The 18,746-nt window shown below is 45.1% G+C and overlaps 1 protein-coding gene across 4 annotated transcripts in view; it reads left to right on the plus strand.

Moving 5' to 3' along the window:
* Nucleotides 1–18,746, plus strand: part of MYO5C (myosin VC) — a 110,245-nt gene that overhangs the window by 35,148 nt on the left and 56,351 nt on the right. For 3 of the 4 annotated variants that reach the window (XM_061180312.1, XM_061180311.1, XM_061180315.1), the window contains exons 9-14: nucleotides 1,212–1,318; nucleotides 4,731–4,996; nucleotides 8,781–8,862; nucleotides 11,110–11,250; nucleotides 12,664–12,789; nucleotides 16,856–16,939. In XM_061180312.1, coding sequence (XP_061036295.1) covers nucleotides 1,212–1,318; nucleotides 4,731–4,996; nucleotides 8,781–8,862; nucleotides 11,110–11,250; nucleotides 12,664–12,789; nucleotides 16,856–16,939 — 806 coding nt within the window. The remainder of the gene's footprint in view (nucleotides 1–1,211; nucleotides 1,319–4,730; nucleotides 4,997–8,780; nucleotides 8,863–11,109; nucleotides 11,251–12,663; nucleotides 12,790–16,855; nucleotides 16,940–18,746) is intronic. The other variant, XM_061180313.1, reaches the window with a different exon arrangement.

Raw genomic sequence — 18,746 nt, forward strand, 5'->3', positions numbered from 1 at the left:
CTGAGGACTTAAGCCTGGCACACAGCCTCTCAGCTAGCTCTGAGGGACTGCTCCCAAGAGGTAAGGGAGGAGCCAGGATATGTAGGAGTTTTAAGTCAGAACATCAAAAGATTACTGTTAATTAAAGAAAACCAGACATCTCAAATTAAGGAATTTAGCACTTTTCTATTTATGGGAAGATACAAGAGTCTGGGTTCATTGAAATCATTCCTTTGATACGCACCTTAGCCACCTAGGACCCGTATCCTGCTTTTCTCCATCTTGAATCCCCTCAGGGTGCACCGTTGGGGGCAGTGATAGTGGCTGATGGTCTGATGGCCACAGCATCCATTGTTTGCTGATATGGCAGGCAACATTTTTCATTCACAAGTGATATTCCACATACATTGGTCAGGGTCCCATCGAGGAGTCATGGGGCACATTCAAATAGGATAAGAGGAGGAGGGTTTATTTATGAAGGGAGCAACTACAAACTGTGTGGGGCTAAGGGGGCTCTGAGGAGCAGTAGGGACCTGGAAACAGCAGCCCTTTTTGTTCAGGCACAGAGCCTGAAGGGAAGGTTGGGGAAAGTCAGCACTGACTCAGAACAGTAACATTCTGTCAGTCGGCAACACAGCCAGCCTGAGGCAACTGTGCAGGGAAAGAGATGGGGAGATGTACCCAGCACCTGTCTCCTCCTGCTCGCTCATCTCCTGCCAGGGTCCCCACTGGTCAGACCCCACCAGAGCCCATTGCCTTGGTCCAAACAGGCCAGTCCCCTGCGGCAGAGAACAGGGTGCAGAGCTGGAGGGGCAAATGAAATCCTTCCAGCACCCACCATAAAAAGCATCCAGAGAGCTTATGAGCAAAAAAGAAAAAAAAAAAAAATTAACAATCAAGAAAGCACAGCACACAGAATGAATGAGAGCTGGTTCTCCCAGGAACCCGACATGAAGTGGTTACTCAGATACTAATTTTTATGTTGAACTTCCTAGCAGCCACAGCAAAAGGGAAACCTGGTGGGTTGTACAGCTCACATTGTGTGTCTGCACACGTCAAACTAGAAAGACAGTGAACTGGATTTTCCCTGGGGTCTACTCATTGTTCCCTGTCCCAGCTCTTTGCACTGGTGGTACTAGAGTGTCATGAGAGAATTCAGGTGTTTATCTTACTAGTAACTGAGCAAGAGAAGAAATGCAGTATTCCTAATTTGGGAAAAATTTTGTTTTCAGGTTTCAAGGAAGATTTTCAGATGGATGTTTTTAAGATCCTGGCAGCCATCCTACATCTGGGCAATGTGCAGATCATAGCAGTGGGCAACGAGAGATCGGCAGTCAGTGTAAGATATGTGTTTGTTTCACCCTTCCTGTGTTGGGAGCATCATCAGTAGAAACCTCTCATGGTTACCCTGCTTTTGCATTTTAGCACCAGGCACATTGGGCCTACTGGGGAGACCAGTTTAACAGGAACAAGGAAGGTAGGAGTTTCCATGGGTTACCTTCAAAGAGTAAAGCTTCTTCCCCTTGCAGCAGTAGAGAAGGGGGAAATACATTCTCTGTTTTTCTTTTATTCAACAAATTTTTACTGAGTGCCTACTCTGTGCCAGACACTGTTATAGGCTCTGGAGAAACAGCAGTGAACAAAACAAGATCAGAAGGCCTTCATGAAGCTTATGATCTGGGGGAAGGAAGTGGAGGAGGGGGAGACACAATAAACAGTTACAGGCTCTGGCAGCTGGCGATAGCCATTAAAAAGGAAGATTAAGCAGAATAGGGGTGGGGCAGGGCTGTGCCTTTTGTACTTGGCATTCAGAGAAAGCCTTTCTAATTCCATAAGGAAGTGAATTGTGTCACTTCACACACACACTTCGAGGAAGAACATTCGAAGTAGAGGGAACAGCAGGTACAAAGGCCCTAAGGCAGGAAGTGTTATTGGAAAAATAGCCAAAAGGTTGGTAAATGCAGAAAGGAGTGAGAGAAAGGAGGGGTGGTAGATGAGGCCAGAAAATGGGGGGTAGGTGGGAGGGAAAGGTGCAGATCATGCAGGGCCTTAAGAGCACTGGACAGTTTTAAGTAGAAAGGACACCTCCTACCTCCTGACACATGCCTGATTCAAACACCATTGGTGCTCTCTCTGGAAATACATTCCCATGTAAGTTTTGTGACGGATTTCTTTATTTAATGGACACAAGATAAGTTTATGTGTGTGTCTCTTTAGCAACAAATGTTATGAGTGGTGATTCTTGGTGGGGTATGTGTTTGCTTATTCTCAACAATATCCATGTAAAGAGGACAGTCACACAGTTAAAAATGTTTCTCTGGGCTTCCCTGGTGGCGCAGTGGTTGAGAATCTGCCTGCCAATGCAGGGAACGCGGGTTCGAGCCCTGGTCTGGGAAGATCCCACATGCCGCGGAGCAACTGGGCCCGTGAGCCACAATTACTGAGCCTGCGCGTCTGGAGCCTGTGCTCGGCAACGAGAGGCCGCGATAGTGAGAGGCCCGCGCACCGCGATGAAGAGTGGCCCCCACTTGCCGCAACTAGAGAAAGCCCTCGCACAGAAACGAAGACCCAACACAGCCATACATACATACATAAAAAAAAAGAATGTAAGCAGACAAGAATAGCATTAAAAAAAAATGGTTATTGCTTGACGGTAGGATAATGAAAATTTAAAAAAAAAAAAAAAAAAAAGTTTCTCTGAAATGCAAAATCTTCTTATCGTTAAAGCTTTGTATTAACATGTGTGTCTTAGTCATCTCCGGTTGCCATAACAAAATACCACAGGCTGGGTGGCTTAACAACAGAAATTTATTTCCTCACAGTCCTGGAGGCTGAAAGTCCAAGATCAAGGTGCCAGCATGGTTGAACTCTTGGTGAGGGCCCTCTTCCTAGCTTGCAGACAGCTGCCTTCTTGCTGTGTCCTCACATGGCAGAGAGAGACAGCAATATCTAGTTTCTTTTCTTATAAGGACACTAATCCTATCATGGGGGCCCCATCTGCATGACCTCATCTAAACCTAATTACCTCCTAAAGGCCCCACTTCCAAATACCATCACATTGGGGGTTAGGGCTTCAACATATGAGTTTTTCATATGACTGAAACAAACATTCAGTCCATAACAATATCTACTTTCATGTCTCCAAAACAACGGATGGGAACAATTGTTAATTTTGTACACCTGGTAATTTCTCAGCTCTGGGACCTGCGGTTTAAGGGGAGAGAGCGCTGAGCAGAAATGAAGGGTGTGTTTTTGGCCTGTTGCCCTATGACCAGGAGGTAATTCTCCTCCCTCTCCTCAGATTCCTACACTAAGCGCCCCGCCCCCATCCCCACCAATATCCAGCCCTGACAGAGTCAGTCAGTTCACAAAGGACTGGGAAGTTTGGAGAAAGGTGATGGTAGGCCTGGAATGTGTGTAGGTGTGGTTCTCCTTCTGGATACTGGCTCATTTACCCCAGAAATAGGCTGCTGCACTTTTTCTTCTGAAACTCCCATGACTTCCACCCAACAAATGCCCTTGCTTTGAACTCTGTCCTGTGAAGTTTGTTGTGAAGGTGGTATTTTGGAGGAGGAGTTAAAATTGATAGACTAAAAATCCTTTGTCTATCAATCTTAGGAGACAGATTCCACAAAAAAGACGTCAAATCTTTGTAGAAAATTATCAGTTCTGTAATTTTCAGTCATTTGCATCAAGAACTTGAAATATTGGGCAAATTCAATCGGATGAAGCCAGCTTACTTTTTAAAACTTGCTGCCCCTTTGCATTTCCCCCGGTAGCTGCACCTGTAGCTGAATGTTTTTAACTCAGAAGGTTTGGTTCCTGCTTAGAAGGAAGGAAACCAATGGCTCTGCCAGTTCCCTCCCCCAGGGAGGGAATCAGGCACATTTAAGACAGGCTTCATATTATTGTGATCTTGGTCAGAAGGGATGTGGGTTGGCAGCAGGAATTTTTAGGTTGTTATCTCCACTGTAATCTGATGCTTTTTAAATGCAATCATGTGGTTTTCCATGATTGGCTGAGATGGTGTCTACAGATCAGCCTGCCTCAGAAGTTCCCCTTCCCGAGAGGAATGATGATGTGCAAGTCACATGGGATCACATCTCCTTGCCTAGTGACAAGGACCCCTAGTCCATGCTGCCTGAAGACAAACAGGAGCAGACCTCTACTTGCCTGCTGGCCAGTGGGGCAGCTCTCCTGCCCAGGCTTGGGAGAGAAATAAGATTCACTTTGTATGTCCAGGAAGAGTCCCCACCACAGCCCTCAAGTTGGCTGGGAAGCTACTTTAGTCCAGGGAGCCCACCATGTTCTCTCTGACAATGACACCTAGGTACCTCCTGGGCCAGACCCCCCGGGCAAATCCCAACAACACAAGGAGGGACAGGGTGAGTGTAGGCTCTGACAGGTGGCCTGGATGTGATGCAAAGGGAAGAGAGGCTTCAAGGCTGTGTCCACATGCACAGGAGAGGGGAGAGGATTGCTTCTGTGGCCTAAATCACTACTGACGTTCTTTGGCCCGAACGAAAATCCAGGTGGGACCAAGCCCAGGACTGCCTGGCATCACCACAGCGGTGCCCTGCCAGGGACCAGGTGCAGGCTGAGTGCCACTGCAAGTCCTCCTGCTTCACTCCCAGACCTGGCTCTGTGTCCTGAGGCCTGGTCGTGCAGAGGCCGAGGGGCCTGGCTGAGTGGGCCAGTGCCAGTTTAGATGGCCAGATGGCCCTGACGGGGCTTGTGTCTTGCTTTTGAAGGAGGACGACAGTCACCTGGAGGTGTTCTGTGAGCTCCTGGGCCTGGAGAGTGGCAGAGTCGCTCAGTGGCTGTGTAATCGCAAGATCATCACAAACTCCGAGACGGTGGTGAAACCCATGACCAGGTCCCAGGCCATCAACGCCAGGGACGCGCTGGCCAAAAAGATCTACGCTCAGCTGTTTGACTTCATTGTGGAGAGAATTAACCAAGCCTTGCAGTTTTCAGGCAAGCAGCACACTTTTATTGGTGTTTTGGACATTTATGGGTAAGAGTCTCTTCAGTGAGCCTGTCTTTCCTCATTTAAATGTCGAATGCCTGTTATTTTTAGATCATTTTGTTCTGGTTGCTCTTTTGTGTTTCACATGATCAGAAAGATGGTGTTCTCTTTTTCTGCATATATATGGATGTTAAATACAGTCTCCTGGGCTACAGTGTCTTTTTGCTAGGGTATGTTAAATAAATTCCAAATCAATAATGGCCAACATCCAGAGCCACATGCCAGCTACCATGCTGAGTGGTCTCCGTGCACCTTCTTATTCCTCAAACAACCTTATAATTATCCTCGTTTTACAGATGAAACAACTAAGCCTTATAATTATCCTTAAAATTATCCTCGTTTTACAGATGAAACAACTAAGCCTTAGGAAAACTCTTTCACAGTTGCTCTGCTGGTGGGAAAACCCAGCACTGTATGAGGCTCTCACCCACTTCTGTTTCCCTATAGAGGCCCTGTGAGGTGTAGAGCCCTGACATACCTTTCCCATTTCGTAGGGTGAAAATAACAGCCCCAGCGGTCCTGCACCTTGCCGACACTCACAGGGCCAGAGGTAGACTCAAACCCAGGCCTTTTACCAACTAGCCTCCTCATACCTAAAATCCTCTTCCATTCTTGGATCATGAGGGTCATGTGTTTGCCCCATTCTCCAAGAATTCTAATACATTTGGGGGACCAAGTTCCCACATTGGGGTTTTCTTCTTGCTTCTTTTCATTGCCCAGTCCTGCTTTTCCAGGTCAGACTTGTGCTAAAGACAGTTGTAGAACAGCCAAGAAGAGTGAGTGAGGCCTGGCCAGCGTGAGGGGAGTTAGCACCCGGGCTTTTGTTTGTTAGCAACTGGCCTCGGGCGCCCAACCCCTTCCCCCTCCCAGGACCAACCCTGGTTTCTCAGGGGGTAGAGGGGCAGATGGTCCCAGGGAAGGCATCACGGAGTATTCCACCCAGATTGGGGAGTATCCCCCCACACGCCGGGAAAAGCAGCTCACCCTCCGCTTCCCATTTGGAGGGGAGAGCCGACTCTGCTGGGAGGGCAGGCAGAAGGGGCCGTGAACTTTTTTTACCCATATAGAGAGAAATAGCTTTTCCCACAGCTATTTAATGTGAGGCTGTGCCTCAGGGGAGTTCCTTGTTTAACTTAGGTTCTAAGTTAATACTGTACATATGACTCCCAATTAATAGTATCAACAGTTACAAATTAGTGATACATTGCTGGGGTAGTCTAATAAATTATTTACCTTGTCCGTTCAAAAAAAAAGGATTTGAGCAGCCAATAGTCATTTAAGCAGACTTTTAAATGGGAATAGTCCTGCTTAACAATAGTCTCTCTCATTGTGGTGGAAATGTGACTGTTATATTTTTTCTATTCTTTTCTGTGTTTTTAAAATGTCTTTAAAATAAATAGCCCTTTATTTTAAGAATATATTATTTCATTCAAGAACAAATATGCATGTGCCAGGAACTATGTCAGGTGTGATTGATAAAGAAAATAGACATGGCTTCTGACCTCTAGGGACTTAAATTTTAGTGGAGGGGGCAGGCAGATACTTAGAGGTTGGGGTGATTTCTGGGCAGGGAATAAGTAGATGGATGTGCTGCAGGTTAGCAGGGCAGGAAGAAGAGAGGGGGCAGCTGAGAACAGGGAGCAGTGAGTCAGGAGAATGGCAGGCCGGCGTCAGATCCGCAGGCTGATAGACTGCTGTCATAAGGAAGTTGAATTTTTGGCTAAGTGGGCAAATCTTTGACAGGAGTAATTGTAAATTTTTAAGAACTTGTTAGAGTAGATTTTAAATTTATATTTTAAAATTAAATTCCTCCTTGGAAATTTAAAAAGTAACATGCTCACTGCCACCCATGAATTCATTTCATCCCTCCAAAAAAATAAGCTCTCCTCTTTAAGTAAGAGTGTTACTGTCTGGGGTGAATCCTTTCACACCTTTCTCCAGTATGCTTATGCTAGGTTAGCCCTCGTGCATGCACACCTGCAGCTGTTGAGAGAACCGAGCTCAGGGTGACCTGGAAATAAGACAGCCTGAAAAGAAAAGTTACCCTCTGTGAAGGCAATTAAAGCCAAAGCTATGAGCCTTGAGATTTCAGCTCGGAAAAACATGGAGGCCTGACGTTCCCTAGCCAGTCGGGTATTTATGTTCTCTAGACCCAGAGTTGGAAAGGCCTGGGGCTTGGAGTCAGACCGCATGGAGTGAGCACCACACCACAGCTGTTGTGTGGCCCCCAGAAAGTCACTGAACCTCAGTTTCGGAGGGGGCCTCTGGCAGGGTTATTACAAAGGTCAAATGGAAGAGATTGTGAAGATATTTTAAGAACCATAAGGATTGTTCAAATGTGAACAGGAAAACAGTCATTGATGTTTGATATTCCGCCCCTGCCCTAGGAAGTCCAGCCTTTGGCCCCAGCTGCGGGCTGCAGGGCACCATGAGGCCCTTTTGTCTCCCCTCCAGGCCCAGCCGTGGCCTGTCTGCAATGTCCAGGCCGGCAGAGCCTCCGGACCACCCAGGGCGCATGTGGTATGGGGCTGTCAGGACTGTGGGTTCTGCTCCTGTTCCAAGTCACCCTGCAGCTGCCCAGAGGACAGTCCGGGCCCTTAACATCCCCAGGAATTCTAAACTGAGCCAAACGGGCTCAGTCAAGTGAGATTCCTAGGGGACCCATGGTTGGAGGTGGCAGGAACCTCTTGGGATTAGAGCGATTAAGAACTAAGGCTTTAGACTAAGGCACCAAGAGCTGGGGTCGAATTGCATGTCTGGCACCACATTGCAATGGTCACCATCTCTTCTGACCCTCGTGTGTAACAGTGGGGTCAGGGCAGCTCTTCACTTAGGGTGGTGTTGGGTTAAGTGAGGTGATGACCATCAATGCTAACACCTAAAGTACTCAGCCTCCTTCTGGCAGGAGCGCTCATCTGGACAGGTGGTGCGTTGGGTGCCCCAGTTTTGTTCAGCCCACATCATAGAGTGGGGTAATTCACATAAAATCAGGTTTCTGGATTCTCTTGAGAATCAGGTGACCTCACATCCTGACCTGCATTAATCCATGGCCACAGCTGGCTGGAGCTGAGTAGCAGCTGCCCGTTGGGCAATCCTGGTTATCACGGGCCCCGCACAGTTCCAGCCTGCCCCCCATTCTGTTGTCTACTGGTCTCCTCTCAGCTTGTGAGTTTGCAGCTCCAGAGACAGACACTGAAAGTCTGAAAATGGAGGTGGGGCTGTCTGCCTTGGACCTAAAGGGGTCTGCTGGGCTATGGGTATTAGATGGCCTTGCCCTTTTCCTCCAAGGACTATGAAAGCACCCCTTGGGAGGCAAAACCGTGCTGCCTCTGTGTGCAGCAAAGAGTGGGGCAGCATTGCTTTTTCACTGGAAATAGAAGTGTTACAGTCAGGTCAGCTCACAGCTCAGTCTGACACTGTTTGTCCTCAGACAAAATTTTCAACTTCTCAGTCTTATAAAGTGAGGATAATAATGCTGATGCCAGTGTTATGGTGTGGATTAAATGATATGCCATATTGTACCATGCCTGTTTTAATGCCTGCCTCAGGTAGGTGTTTTGTACACCCAAGATGCCTTCCTGGGGCAGCCTGGAAAAAGGTGACTTACAAACTGAATGCTAGGATATTTAAACCAGAAGCTTTGAGGCATATTTAAAACTTGCAGAAAACAGAGAAAACTTTTAAACTGTAAAATCTGTGAAAAAATGCTAACCTATAAATGAATGTATATATCCTTCAAGTTATATCTTAACTTGTTTAAACTGTATTTCAGTTTCGAAACCTTTGATGCGAACAGCTTTGAACAGTTTTGCATCAATTATGCTAACGAAAAGCTGCAACAGCAGTTTAACCTGGTAAGTGACTTTTCTACCTTCTTGAAACTAGCTCTCAGCCTTTGTGTGTGTGTGTGTGTGTGTGTGAGAGAGAGAGAGAGAGAGAGACACACAGAGACAGAGAGACAGAGACAGACCATGGAGAGAGGCTCAGTCTGGTTCGTTCCCTCTTCAAATCTTGCTGGATCACTCACATGCTGGGTCACTGCACCATCTTGTGGCCATATCTTGAAACTGCACCTTCCCATCCTATTTCATCTTTGTGGAGCCACTTGCCAACTTCTGTTTCAGTTCATCGCCTGCCATTCTTGGACACAGACCACCCCCCCTGCAGCCAGACCAAACCCCTTAGTTTCCTGAAGGCTCCAGTCTTTGCGAGCCTCAGTATCTGCACCTGCTCCTCTCTCTGCCACAACCCACCTGCTCCTGTCCTTTCCCCATCCCTTCATCTTCACCTGGAGAACTCCTGCTTGTCATTTGAAATTCAGCTTCTCCCACACAACTCATGAGGAGAAGATAGTGTGACATCATGGAGAGCATGGGCTTTTGCTCAAACTGAACTGGGTTTGAGTCTCAGCTCTACCACCTCCTTCCTCTGGGACCTTGGGTTCTCTGAGCCTCATTTTTCTCATTTTGAAAACAGGTCAGTAGTATCTGCCTAATATTCTTGTAAGGAGAAGACCTAACATTGAATCATACCCAGTAAATGTTTTTCTGCTTTCCTAGTCCTTGCTCCAGAATTAAGTCATGTATAAGCATAAGATTTCACCCTGTTGCGAATTTGTATTCTGTTAACATTCTCAAGGATTCCCTGGAAGTTTAGCATTTAATAACTGAAACTAAGATTTATTCCAAGTGGGTATGCAGCATAACTCACCTGTAGTCGAACTGTATCTGTAGATCCTGCCCCTCCCAGGACTCCAGTGCCACCTTGCTCCCCAACACACACATTCACCTCAACCTCAGAATAACATGTGCCAGACACCTCCTGAAAATAGCATGTCAGAGGCTGCAATTCCATTTTTCTCTTTTTTTATTCTGCTTTTCCTCCTCTTCCACTTCATCCTCCTTCTCCCCCGCCCCACTTTTTTTTGGGGGGGGTGGGTTGAGTCATCTATCAATGTGCAGATCCTCCTGGAAGAGGTAAAACCTTAAAATATCAACATAAAAGCCTTAGTGAGCCCTCTCCTAGCTCCAGTGCCATAAATCTGGCCGCTGCTGGACCCCTGCATCTGGGTGGCCTCTGGGAGTTCAGCAGTGACAAAGTGAACCTGCCACCTTCCCCTCTTGGCTCCTTGCCTTCTACGCTCCCTCTTGTGATTAAAGCACCACCACTGACCCAGTGTCCTGAGCCTCACGTGCATCCCAACCTCTTTGTTCTTGCTCACCTTCCTTGCACAGTGTCTGGCCTCCACAGAACCCCGGGCTGAGTCCTGACTGGGCTTTCTGCCTCCAGTCCTGCCCTCTTCAAAGCCATCCCCACCCCCAAACCAAGTTATCTTTCCAGAACTTAGGTCTCATCATGAACTCCGTGGGTCCTCACTGCCCCTAGGAAAAGGCCACAGGTCTGAGATTCTCTGGGGGTACACAGGAGGCTGGTGTGATCTCCCCTCTGCTGTCCTTTGCAGTCCCATCCATTGCCCCCCCGCCCCATCACTGTTGTGCTGTCTCTGTGGCCTGTACGGGGGCCGTTCAGTTCTCAACCACCTATTGGGCTTCTGTGCAATTCCCACTGGGATTCTCCTGTGGGAGCCTTTCTCCTCGTAGCCCTTCCCCCTTCTGCCACCTGCAGCCAGGATGAACCTGAGCCAGCCCTCTGGGAAGCCTCCCTGGTACCCTCATGGCCCGAACAAGTAATGTACAAAGCTCTCCAAGTTCTTAGCTTCTCATACTGGCCCCAGAGCCAACATTCTCAGGTGGGCTGGTTCCCACCCGGCCAAAGAGGCTGGGTCTGCCTTGGACAGCAGCAGTGACTGAGCAGGAAGGGGCTCCAGGACCACCCTGAGTGCTAAAGGTGGCAGGCTGGCTCAGGCCTTACACCCCAGGATGTGGGGACCCCCTGCGAGTGGGCTGGAAGATGACAGCTAGACCCACGTTAGGACCTCAGCAGCACTGATCGTGGGTAAGGAGGGTGGCGTGCACCTCAGGGTCTTCCATAAACATTCAAATCAGTCATATATCTACATTTTCCAAATGTTTATGTCCTGTTCTTCAGAAGCACACTCTAATATTCTCTTTTACTTTCTATGTTGACTTCTGGATTTCCAGCATGTCTTTAAACTTGAACAAGAAGAGTATATGAAGGAAGATATTCCTTGGACTCTGATAGATTTTTATGACAACCAAACAGTTATTGACCTGATTGAAGCAAAAATGGGTATTTTGGAGTTACTGGATGAAGAATGCTTGGTAACTTTTTAAAATAATTGTTGTTTTCAACTTCTGAGTAGTAATAGATGAGCATATTGCAAAATGGATTTTTTTTAATGTACATGTAAATTCCTGATGTGTTACTACTTGGTTGGATGTTAATACTGAGACAGCAGTCCATAGCAGGAACCCCAGAGGGCCGGGTGCACCTCCCACCCTCAGCAGGTGTAGCCCACCCTTGGGTAACATGCATGACCTCTTAGGTCATGTCCAGCAGGGAGGAGCCCTTTGAAGCTGTCCCTAGGTGTATACATAGAGTGGACATGGAAACAGCAAGTGACTACACACCAGTTGTTAATGACTAATAGGAACTGAGTTTTCTCTTACTTCCTGATTCCATGAGTCACCCACTGGGAGGTGCAGCTGAAAAATCAACATCATACAATTGAGAAAAGAGTCTCTAGGAATTTTCCTATTATTATTACCCTCTGGGAGGAACAACTTTACAGTGAGTCAGCCTAGCAGTGTCCTTCGTCAGGCCACAGGAAAAAATAATCCCTACGGCAGTATTCATTTTTTTGGTTTAAAGGTTATATTTTAATGTTTAAACATACATCTTGTTTCTTTTCCAAAGATTTATTTTTACCACCCCCAGCCCCAAATGCTTGTAACGTTGAAGACTTACTGGTATTTTCTCCCTAGAATTCTCAATTCCATGGTTCTTCTCACAGATTATCCTTTCTGGTTCCACCTATGCTTTAGCCCCTTCAGTGATGTAAGATTAAAAGACAGGCATCAGGGTCAAACATTCTGGACTGATCTACTGGGGGCAGGGTGCAGAGGCCAAGGTAACCTCTAGGAATATTTGTACCCACTCTACAGAGTTATTCCCTATATGGAGTATTAGATTCACAGAGTTCAGGCTGAATATAATTGATAGCTTCACAGTCACTAGTATCAAGAACAAGTTTTGCAACCAGCTTAGTTTAAGTAGGTAAGATCTTAGTTCAAGGAGGTAGTTATTAACTAGGCAATAAAACAAAAGAAAAACTCTGTTCCTGAGGCAGGGGGTGGGAAGGACTACATTTGGGTTCCAATCTTCCCCCATTCAACCAAGAATAAAAATCATGTTCACATAATTTTGGGGGGAAGAAATGTTAAAATACTGCCAATTTTGCAGAAATAAAATCCTTCATTCTTATGTCATTATATGACCGTTTCCTTTTCATCGATAACATTTTGTTCTTCTAAAAGAGCATTGATATGTCCATTTAAATATCACTCTAAAGAATAAGATCAAAGACAGATTTATGCCTAGAGTTGTATTTGAAACAGAAGCCTCTCAGGTAGAGCAGTTCACTCTGAGGTTCAACTCATCTTGGTTTCTTAGAATTAGCGCTTTTCCTCCCCTCTGTTTTCTTACTTGCTATTTGGTTTGCTTTTCTCTTCCAGTTACCACATGGGACTGATGAAAACTGGCTTCAAAAGCTGTATAATAATTTTGTCAACAAGAACTCTTTGTTTGAAAAACCCAGAATGTCAAACACATCCTTTATCATCCAGCACTTTGCTGATAAGGTACAGTGAGAGTTTGGAGCAGTGCTGTCTGCCCCTGGCCCGCAGCTGTCTCCTGGGAGGAGCAAGCAGGCCAGGGACTTTGTTGGTCAGACCATCACGCTTAGCACGTAGCTTTGATGAAGGATACCTGTGTGTATGCGTGCGCGTGTGAGCGTAACAGTTCTTAATTTGTCTTTATCACAAAATATATGCGTTTCAGTTGTACTGCTTTAAAGATACACGTGTTGCCAATGGACCTCATTTCTGATTTGGGGCTTATTGTGAGTTCATTAACCTTTTATCAGTTTATTTTCTCCGTGAAATTGCTGTAATCAAGACAGCATAGTTGTTTCCTACATTGAAAGGAATATCTTTTTGTTGACCCTTTCCTTTCTTATTGTCATAATATATTTTTACATTGGTAACAGAGACTGACTCAAGATGATGGGTTTTCTAAGTGATCTTTATTTTCTTTATATGTCTCCAATTTCTTATGAAAAAAATGTTTAGTAAAAAAAAAAATTTTTTTTAAATCAAATTACAGAAAGCTTAGGAAACGGAAGGAAAAAAAAAAAGAAAATGTACCACAACCACCTGCCCTAAACATGCTTTCTCATCTTGCTTTCCTTCCGTAAGGAAACTCCTGCCCTCTGTGTTATTGCCGGGTTGGGTGTTACTCCAGTGGCTTGGCCAGCGCCTGGGGATCACGTGGACAGCCTGTGCTTGCCTGTCCTAGAGGCTGTTGCTGGGGGTCAGTCTGCTGGTTGTGCCTGAGTGCCCACGGGGGCAGTGGAGGGACAGCCAGCCAGACAGCTATAATCACCTTTGTGGGCCAAAGGAGCAGAGTTAAATGTGATCGCCTTTTAGCACTTAGAGTTTTTCAGATAGGCTCCTGAAGAGATGCACATGAAATGAGTGATGATATATCAAGTTATAGTTTCTAGTTGTGGTCCTTTATAATTTCACAGTTGTGATCCCAAGGGAAAAAAAAGGATCAGACTTCATGTAAAGCACATATGGGATTTACTTCAAGAGACCCTCTCTATAGTACATGGTTTCTGTACGTTTAATTCTTGTCACCTGGCACTTCCAAGAAGACCCTCTTAAAAGAACTAACAGTGCAGCATTTTGTGTGTACTATGGATTGGTGAGAAGAAACCATACACACTGTAGGGTCAGCTTAGGTTCTCAATTTCATTAGCCAAGGAAATAAAATTGTTTTGAGAGCAAGGCAGCTGTGCTTAGATGCAGAAAATCAGCACACTTTGCCATGGTCCCCAGTGCCCCCAACAGAGGCACTCAGGTACCTGTGACCCTGTCCCTGCAAACAGTCTCCTGGGATCGGGAAGGCTCTATATTTGTTACACCTTTGCTCGTTTGTACTAGTGGCTCACACACCAGCCTGGAAGAATTTATACAACAATTCATGTGCTGTACTCACAAGGGCGTGTTTCCAGACAACCAGCGTTCCTGGTTCATAACCTGAACTGTGCACCAGGAAGGACACTTTCCTACCCAGGGAACAAAGCAGAGTCCTTGCCCTGGGCTCCCTGAACACCCTCTCTGCCTCCATATTCCAGCACCCCTGAAAGCCTGTTTGTTCACAGTTAGTAAATTTTTTTTTTTTATTTATGAAGGATATATATCACATTTTAAAATATATAGTCCAGAGATTTGGCTATTGTAAATAGTGCTGCAGAGGGCATAGGGGTGCATGTATCTTTTTGAATTCGTGTTCTTGTTTTCTTCAGATATATACCCAGGAGTGGAATGGCTGGATCAAATGTTAGTTCTGTTTTTGAGGACTCTCTATACTATTTTCCATAGTGGCTGCGCCAATTTACATTCCCACCAATAGTGCAGGAGGGTCCCCTTTTCTCCACACCCTCACCAACACTTGTTATGTGTGGTCTTGTTGACTTTATCCATTCTGACAGGTGTGAGGTGGTATCTCATTGTGGTTTTGGTTTGCATTTGCCTGATGATTAATGATGTTGAGCATCTTTTCATGTGCCTGTTGGCTATCTGTCTTCTTTGGAAAAATGTTTATTCAGATCCTCTGTCCATTTTTTAATAGGATTGTTTCTTTTTTTTGGAGATGAGTTGTAGGAGTTCTTAATATATTTTGGATATTAATCCCTTATTAGATATAGCATTTGAAAATAACTTCTCTCATTCAATAGGTGGCCTTTTCGTTTTGTTGATAGTTTCCTTCACTGTGCAAAAGTTTTTTAGTTTGATACAGTCCCATTTGTTTATTTTTGCTTTCGTTTCCCTTGCCGGAGGAGACATTTATGAAAAAGTATTACTAAGACCGATGTCAAAGAGCGTACTGCCTATGTTTTCTTTTAGAAGTTTTATGATTTCAGGTCTTACATTTAACTCTTTAATCCTGTCTGGAAACACGCCCTTGTGAGTACAGCACATGGATTGTTGTATAAATTCTTCCAGGCTGGTGTGTGAGCCACTAGTACAAACGAGCAAAGGTGTAACAAATATAGAGCCTTCCCGATCCCAGGAGACTGTTTGCAGGGACAGGGTCACAGGTACCTGAGTGCCTCTGTTGGGGGCACTGGGGACCATGGCAAAATGTGCTGATTTTCTGCATCTAAGCACAGCTGCCTTGCTCTCAAAACAATTTTATTTCCTTGGCTAATGAAATTGAGAACCTAAGCTGACCCTACAGTGTGTATGGTTTCTTCTCACCAATCCATAGTACACACAAAATGCTGCACTGTTAGTTCTTTTAAGAGGGTCTTCTTGGAAGTGCCAGGTGACAAGAATTAAACGTACAGAAACCATGTACTATAGAGAGGGTCTCTTGAAGTAAATCCCATATGTGCTTTACATGAAGTCTGATCCTTTTTTTCCCCTTGGGATCACAACTGTGAAATTATACAGGACCACAACTAGAAACTATAACTTGATATATCATCGCTCATTTCATGTGCATCTCTTCAGGAACCTATCTGAAAAACTCTAAGCACTAAAAGGCGATCACATTTAACTCTTTAATATTTATTTATTTATTTATTTGGCTGTGCCAGGTCTTAGTTGTGGCAGGCCAGCTCCTTAGTTGTGGCATGCAAACTTAGTTGCAGCATGCATGTGGGATCTAGTTCCCTGACCAGGGATCGAACCCAGGCTCCCTGCATTGGGAGCACGGAGTCTTAACCACTGTGCCACCAGGGAAGTCCCTGAAATTTATTTTTGTGCATGGTGTGGGAGTAGTCCAGTTTGATTCTTTTCGTGTAGCTGTCTAGTTTTCCTGGCACCACTTATTGAAGAGGCTGTCTTTTCCCCGCTATATACTCTTGCCTCCTTTGTTGTAGATTAATTGCCCATAAAAGTGTGGGTTCTTTTCTGGGCTCTCTGTTCTGTTCTGTTGATTTATGTGTCTGTCTTTATGCCAGTACAATACTGTTTTGATGACTGTAGCTTTGTGATTAGCTAGAGATTTGAATGTTTAAGCAGCCACCCTGGATATGTTGTTTGAGGGATTTGAGAAGCCTTATGAATCAGAAAGGGCTGCACAGAGGGTTTTTCTAAGCCAAATTCAATCAGGGCAAACACTGACCCACTCTAAACCTGACTCTAAGGGTTTTGTGGTCCTGGAAGGTTTTGTGATCAGCTGGTCAGTTTTTCTTTCCTTTCTACCACATTAATGCTGATTCAGGAAAACATTTCTGTTTGAACTCAAAGGGCGCCACTGAGCTTTTTTCCTCCTCCTGGTGGCTTCAAAGGCAAAGGGAACCCTAAGCCGGGTCTTCTTGTATTAGCTGCACATGTTACAGGGAAAAATCAGTCACCTGTGGCCAGTGGGAACTAATGGGTGAGTGTAGAGTGACCAGCGGCCAGTGAGAAGTCCAGGCAGTGGGAGAGCCTGGCGCTTTGCATCAGATGACATATTCCCAGCTTTCTAAGCTTTCTGTAATGGCGTTGCTGTGACAAACAGAAACTGAGTCTCTTTTTAAAACATTGCCTTTATAGCCCCTTCATTAATCTTTCTTTAAAAAGAAAAGAAACCTGTGGTACTTAGACGCTGTCTGCGTTTGCCTCTTTGGAACTAATTCCTTTCTTTGCATAGGTAGAGTATAAATGTGAAGGTTTCCTTGAGAAGAACAGAGACACCGTCTATGACATGCTGGTTGAAATCCTGAGAGCCAGCAAGGTTTGTAAAGCCCTAAGAGGTAGTTAATGTTATTCATTGATGGATCTAGATGTGTATCAGGAAAGAGTAAGAAGTGTGTGTGTGTGTGTGTGTGTTAACTGTCTTGTAGCAGCGAATTGTAGCTCCTACATACAAAAAATGACTATTTCGGAATTGGCACTAAAATATGTTTCTAGCTTCTGAAAGCATGCAAATTTCCACTATATGCAAAATCAGAAATCAAATATGCAGGTGACAGAGAGGAAGGACAGATAATACAATCATTTAAAGAATCATAATTCACATTTTATTCATTCACTTACTTATACAGCACTTATCATGTGCCAAGCACTGTCCTAGATTCTGGGGATGCAGCAGTGAACAGGGCAGACAGGGTTCCTGCCCTCATGGAGCTCACATCCCAGAGGGAGCAACATACCTTACATGTGAAAGCAAGCAATGGCAGGTAGTGCTAAGTGCTCAAGGAAAACCAAAGCAAGACGGAGTGCTGCTCTGCATATGTGAGCTCCTTGAATCCACGGTTCTGTATGATGAAGTGTCACCGTAAGAGTGACTTCTGGCTTTTCCTTTTCCTCCTTAAACATTTCTTTCAATTTAAGAATTTTAAGAATTCAAATTCTTAAAATTTGAGAAAAAGGATATTTCATACACAGTCCTTCATTTTTTGTGAAGATTCGGTTATCGTATTTATTTTCCTTCTTTTAGAAGGTCCCCAGTCATTTGCTGATGCTCAAGTATTTTTTTTCTTTTTTTAAAATTTTATTTTATTGGAGTATCACTGCTTTACAATGTTGTGTTAGTTTCTGCTGCACAGTGAAGTGAATCAGCTATATGTATACATATATCCCCTCCCTCTTAGACCTCCCTCCCCACCCATCCCACGCATCTAGGTCATCACAGAGCACCAGATGCTCAAGTATTTTGACAATTTCCCAAATGACCCTGAGCACTTCCCACTAATGGTCATAAGTAAATCACAGGGCATGGCAACTTCAGTTATTAAAATTGATTTATGACAGAGAATTCAGTGTAGAAATAACCTGTATTTGTGTACAAAATTAGTTGATGTATTTCACCGATTGTTTACCTGGGGTCCAGTCTGGAAGAGGGACACAGATCGTGGTGAAGCACAGATGGGGTCTCTGCGCTAAGCCCACAAGCTGTCAGAGGCCTGGGAATTTCAGATTCACTTGTTCCACAGGGGCTGCAGGATGCGTCAGGCAGGAATTCTCCCCCAAAGAAGATTCTCAATGTCTGATTTAAGAGAAGAAAATACGAGGTCTTCTCCAAGAGAGAAGATAAGACATTTAAAGAAATAAGTGATGCAAGGTAGAAAGTAGTGAGTGTCTTAAAAGAGGTACAGATCAAAGATTAAGGTAACTCAGAATAAGTTGGGATTAATTCGCGCTGGGACACCAGGGAAGTTATTGTGAAGGGGGTGGGGCTAGAAAATATTATAATAGCACCTTGAGTAATGGGTAGGGTTTGGATCTGCAGGGATGAGAACGTGGGGTTAGCAGGGAGGAGATTCCGAGTGCAGAAGCAACGTGAGCCAAGGCACAGAGGGAGGAAGAGTAAGTGCTTCTCCTCTTCTGACACTTGGAGTGATACTCACATACAGACATTCACATGGTTTCCTTTCTGCTCCCATTCCTGGGAAAGAAACCGTCAGTCATCCCAAGTGAGGACGACCCCCTTGTGGAACTGAGATTTGGCCAAGATTGTTACTTTACCCCCCACTGGTTTAGATGGAGTGGGGGGGGGGTTGTTGTGACCATTTCCTTGATCGTTCCAGCTGAGGACTGTG

Source organism: Eubalaena glacialis, chromosome 2, assembly GCF_028564815.1.
Source record: "Eubalaena glacialis isolate mEubGla1 chromosome 2, mEubGla1.1.hap2.+ XY, whole genome shotgun sequence".
In the NCBI taxonomy this organism is placed as follows: domain Eukaryota; kingdom Metazoa; phylum Chordata; class Mammalia; order Artiodactyla; family Balaenidae; genus Eubalaena; species Eubalaena glacialis.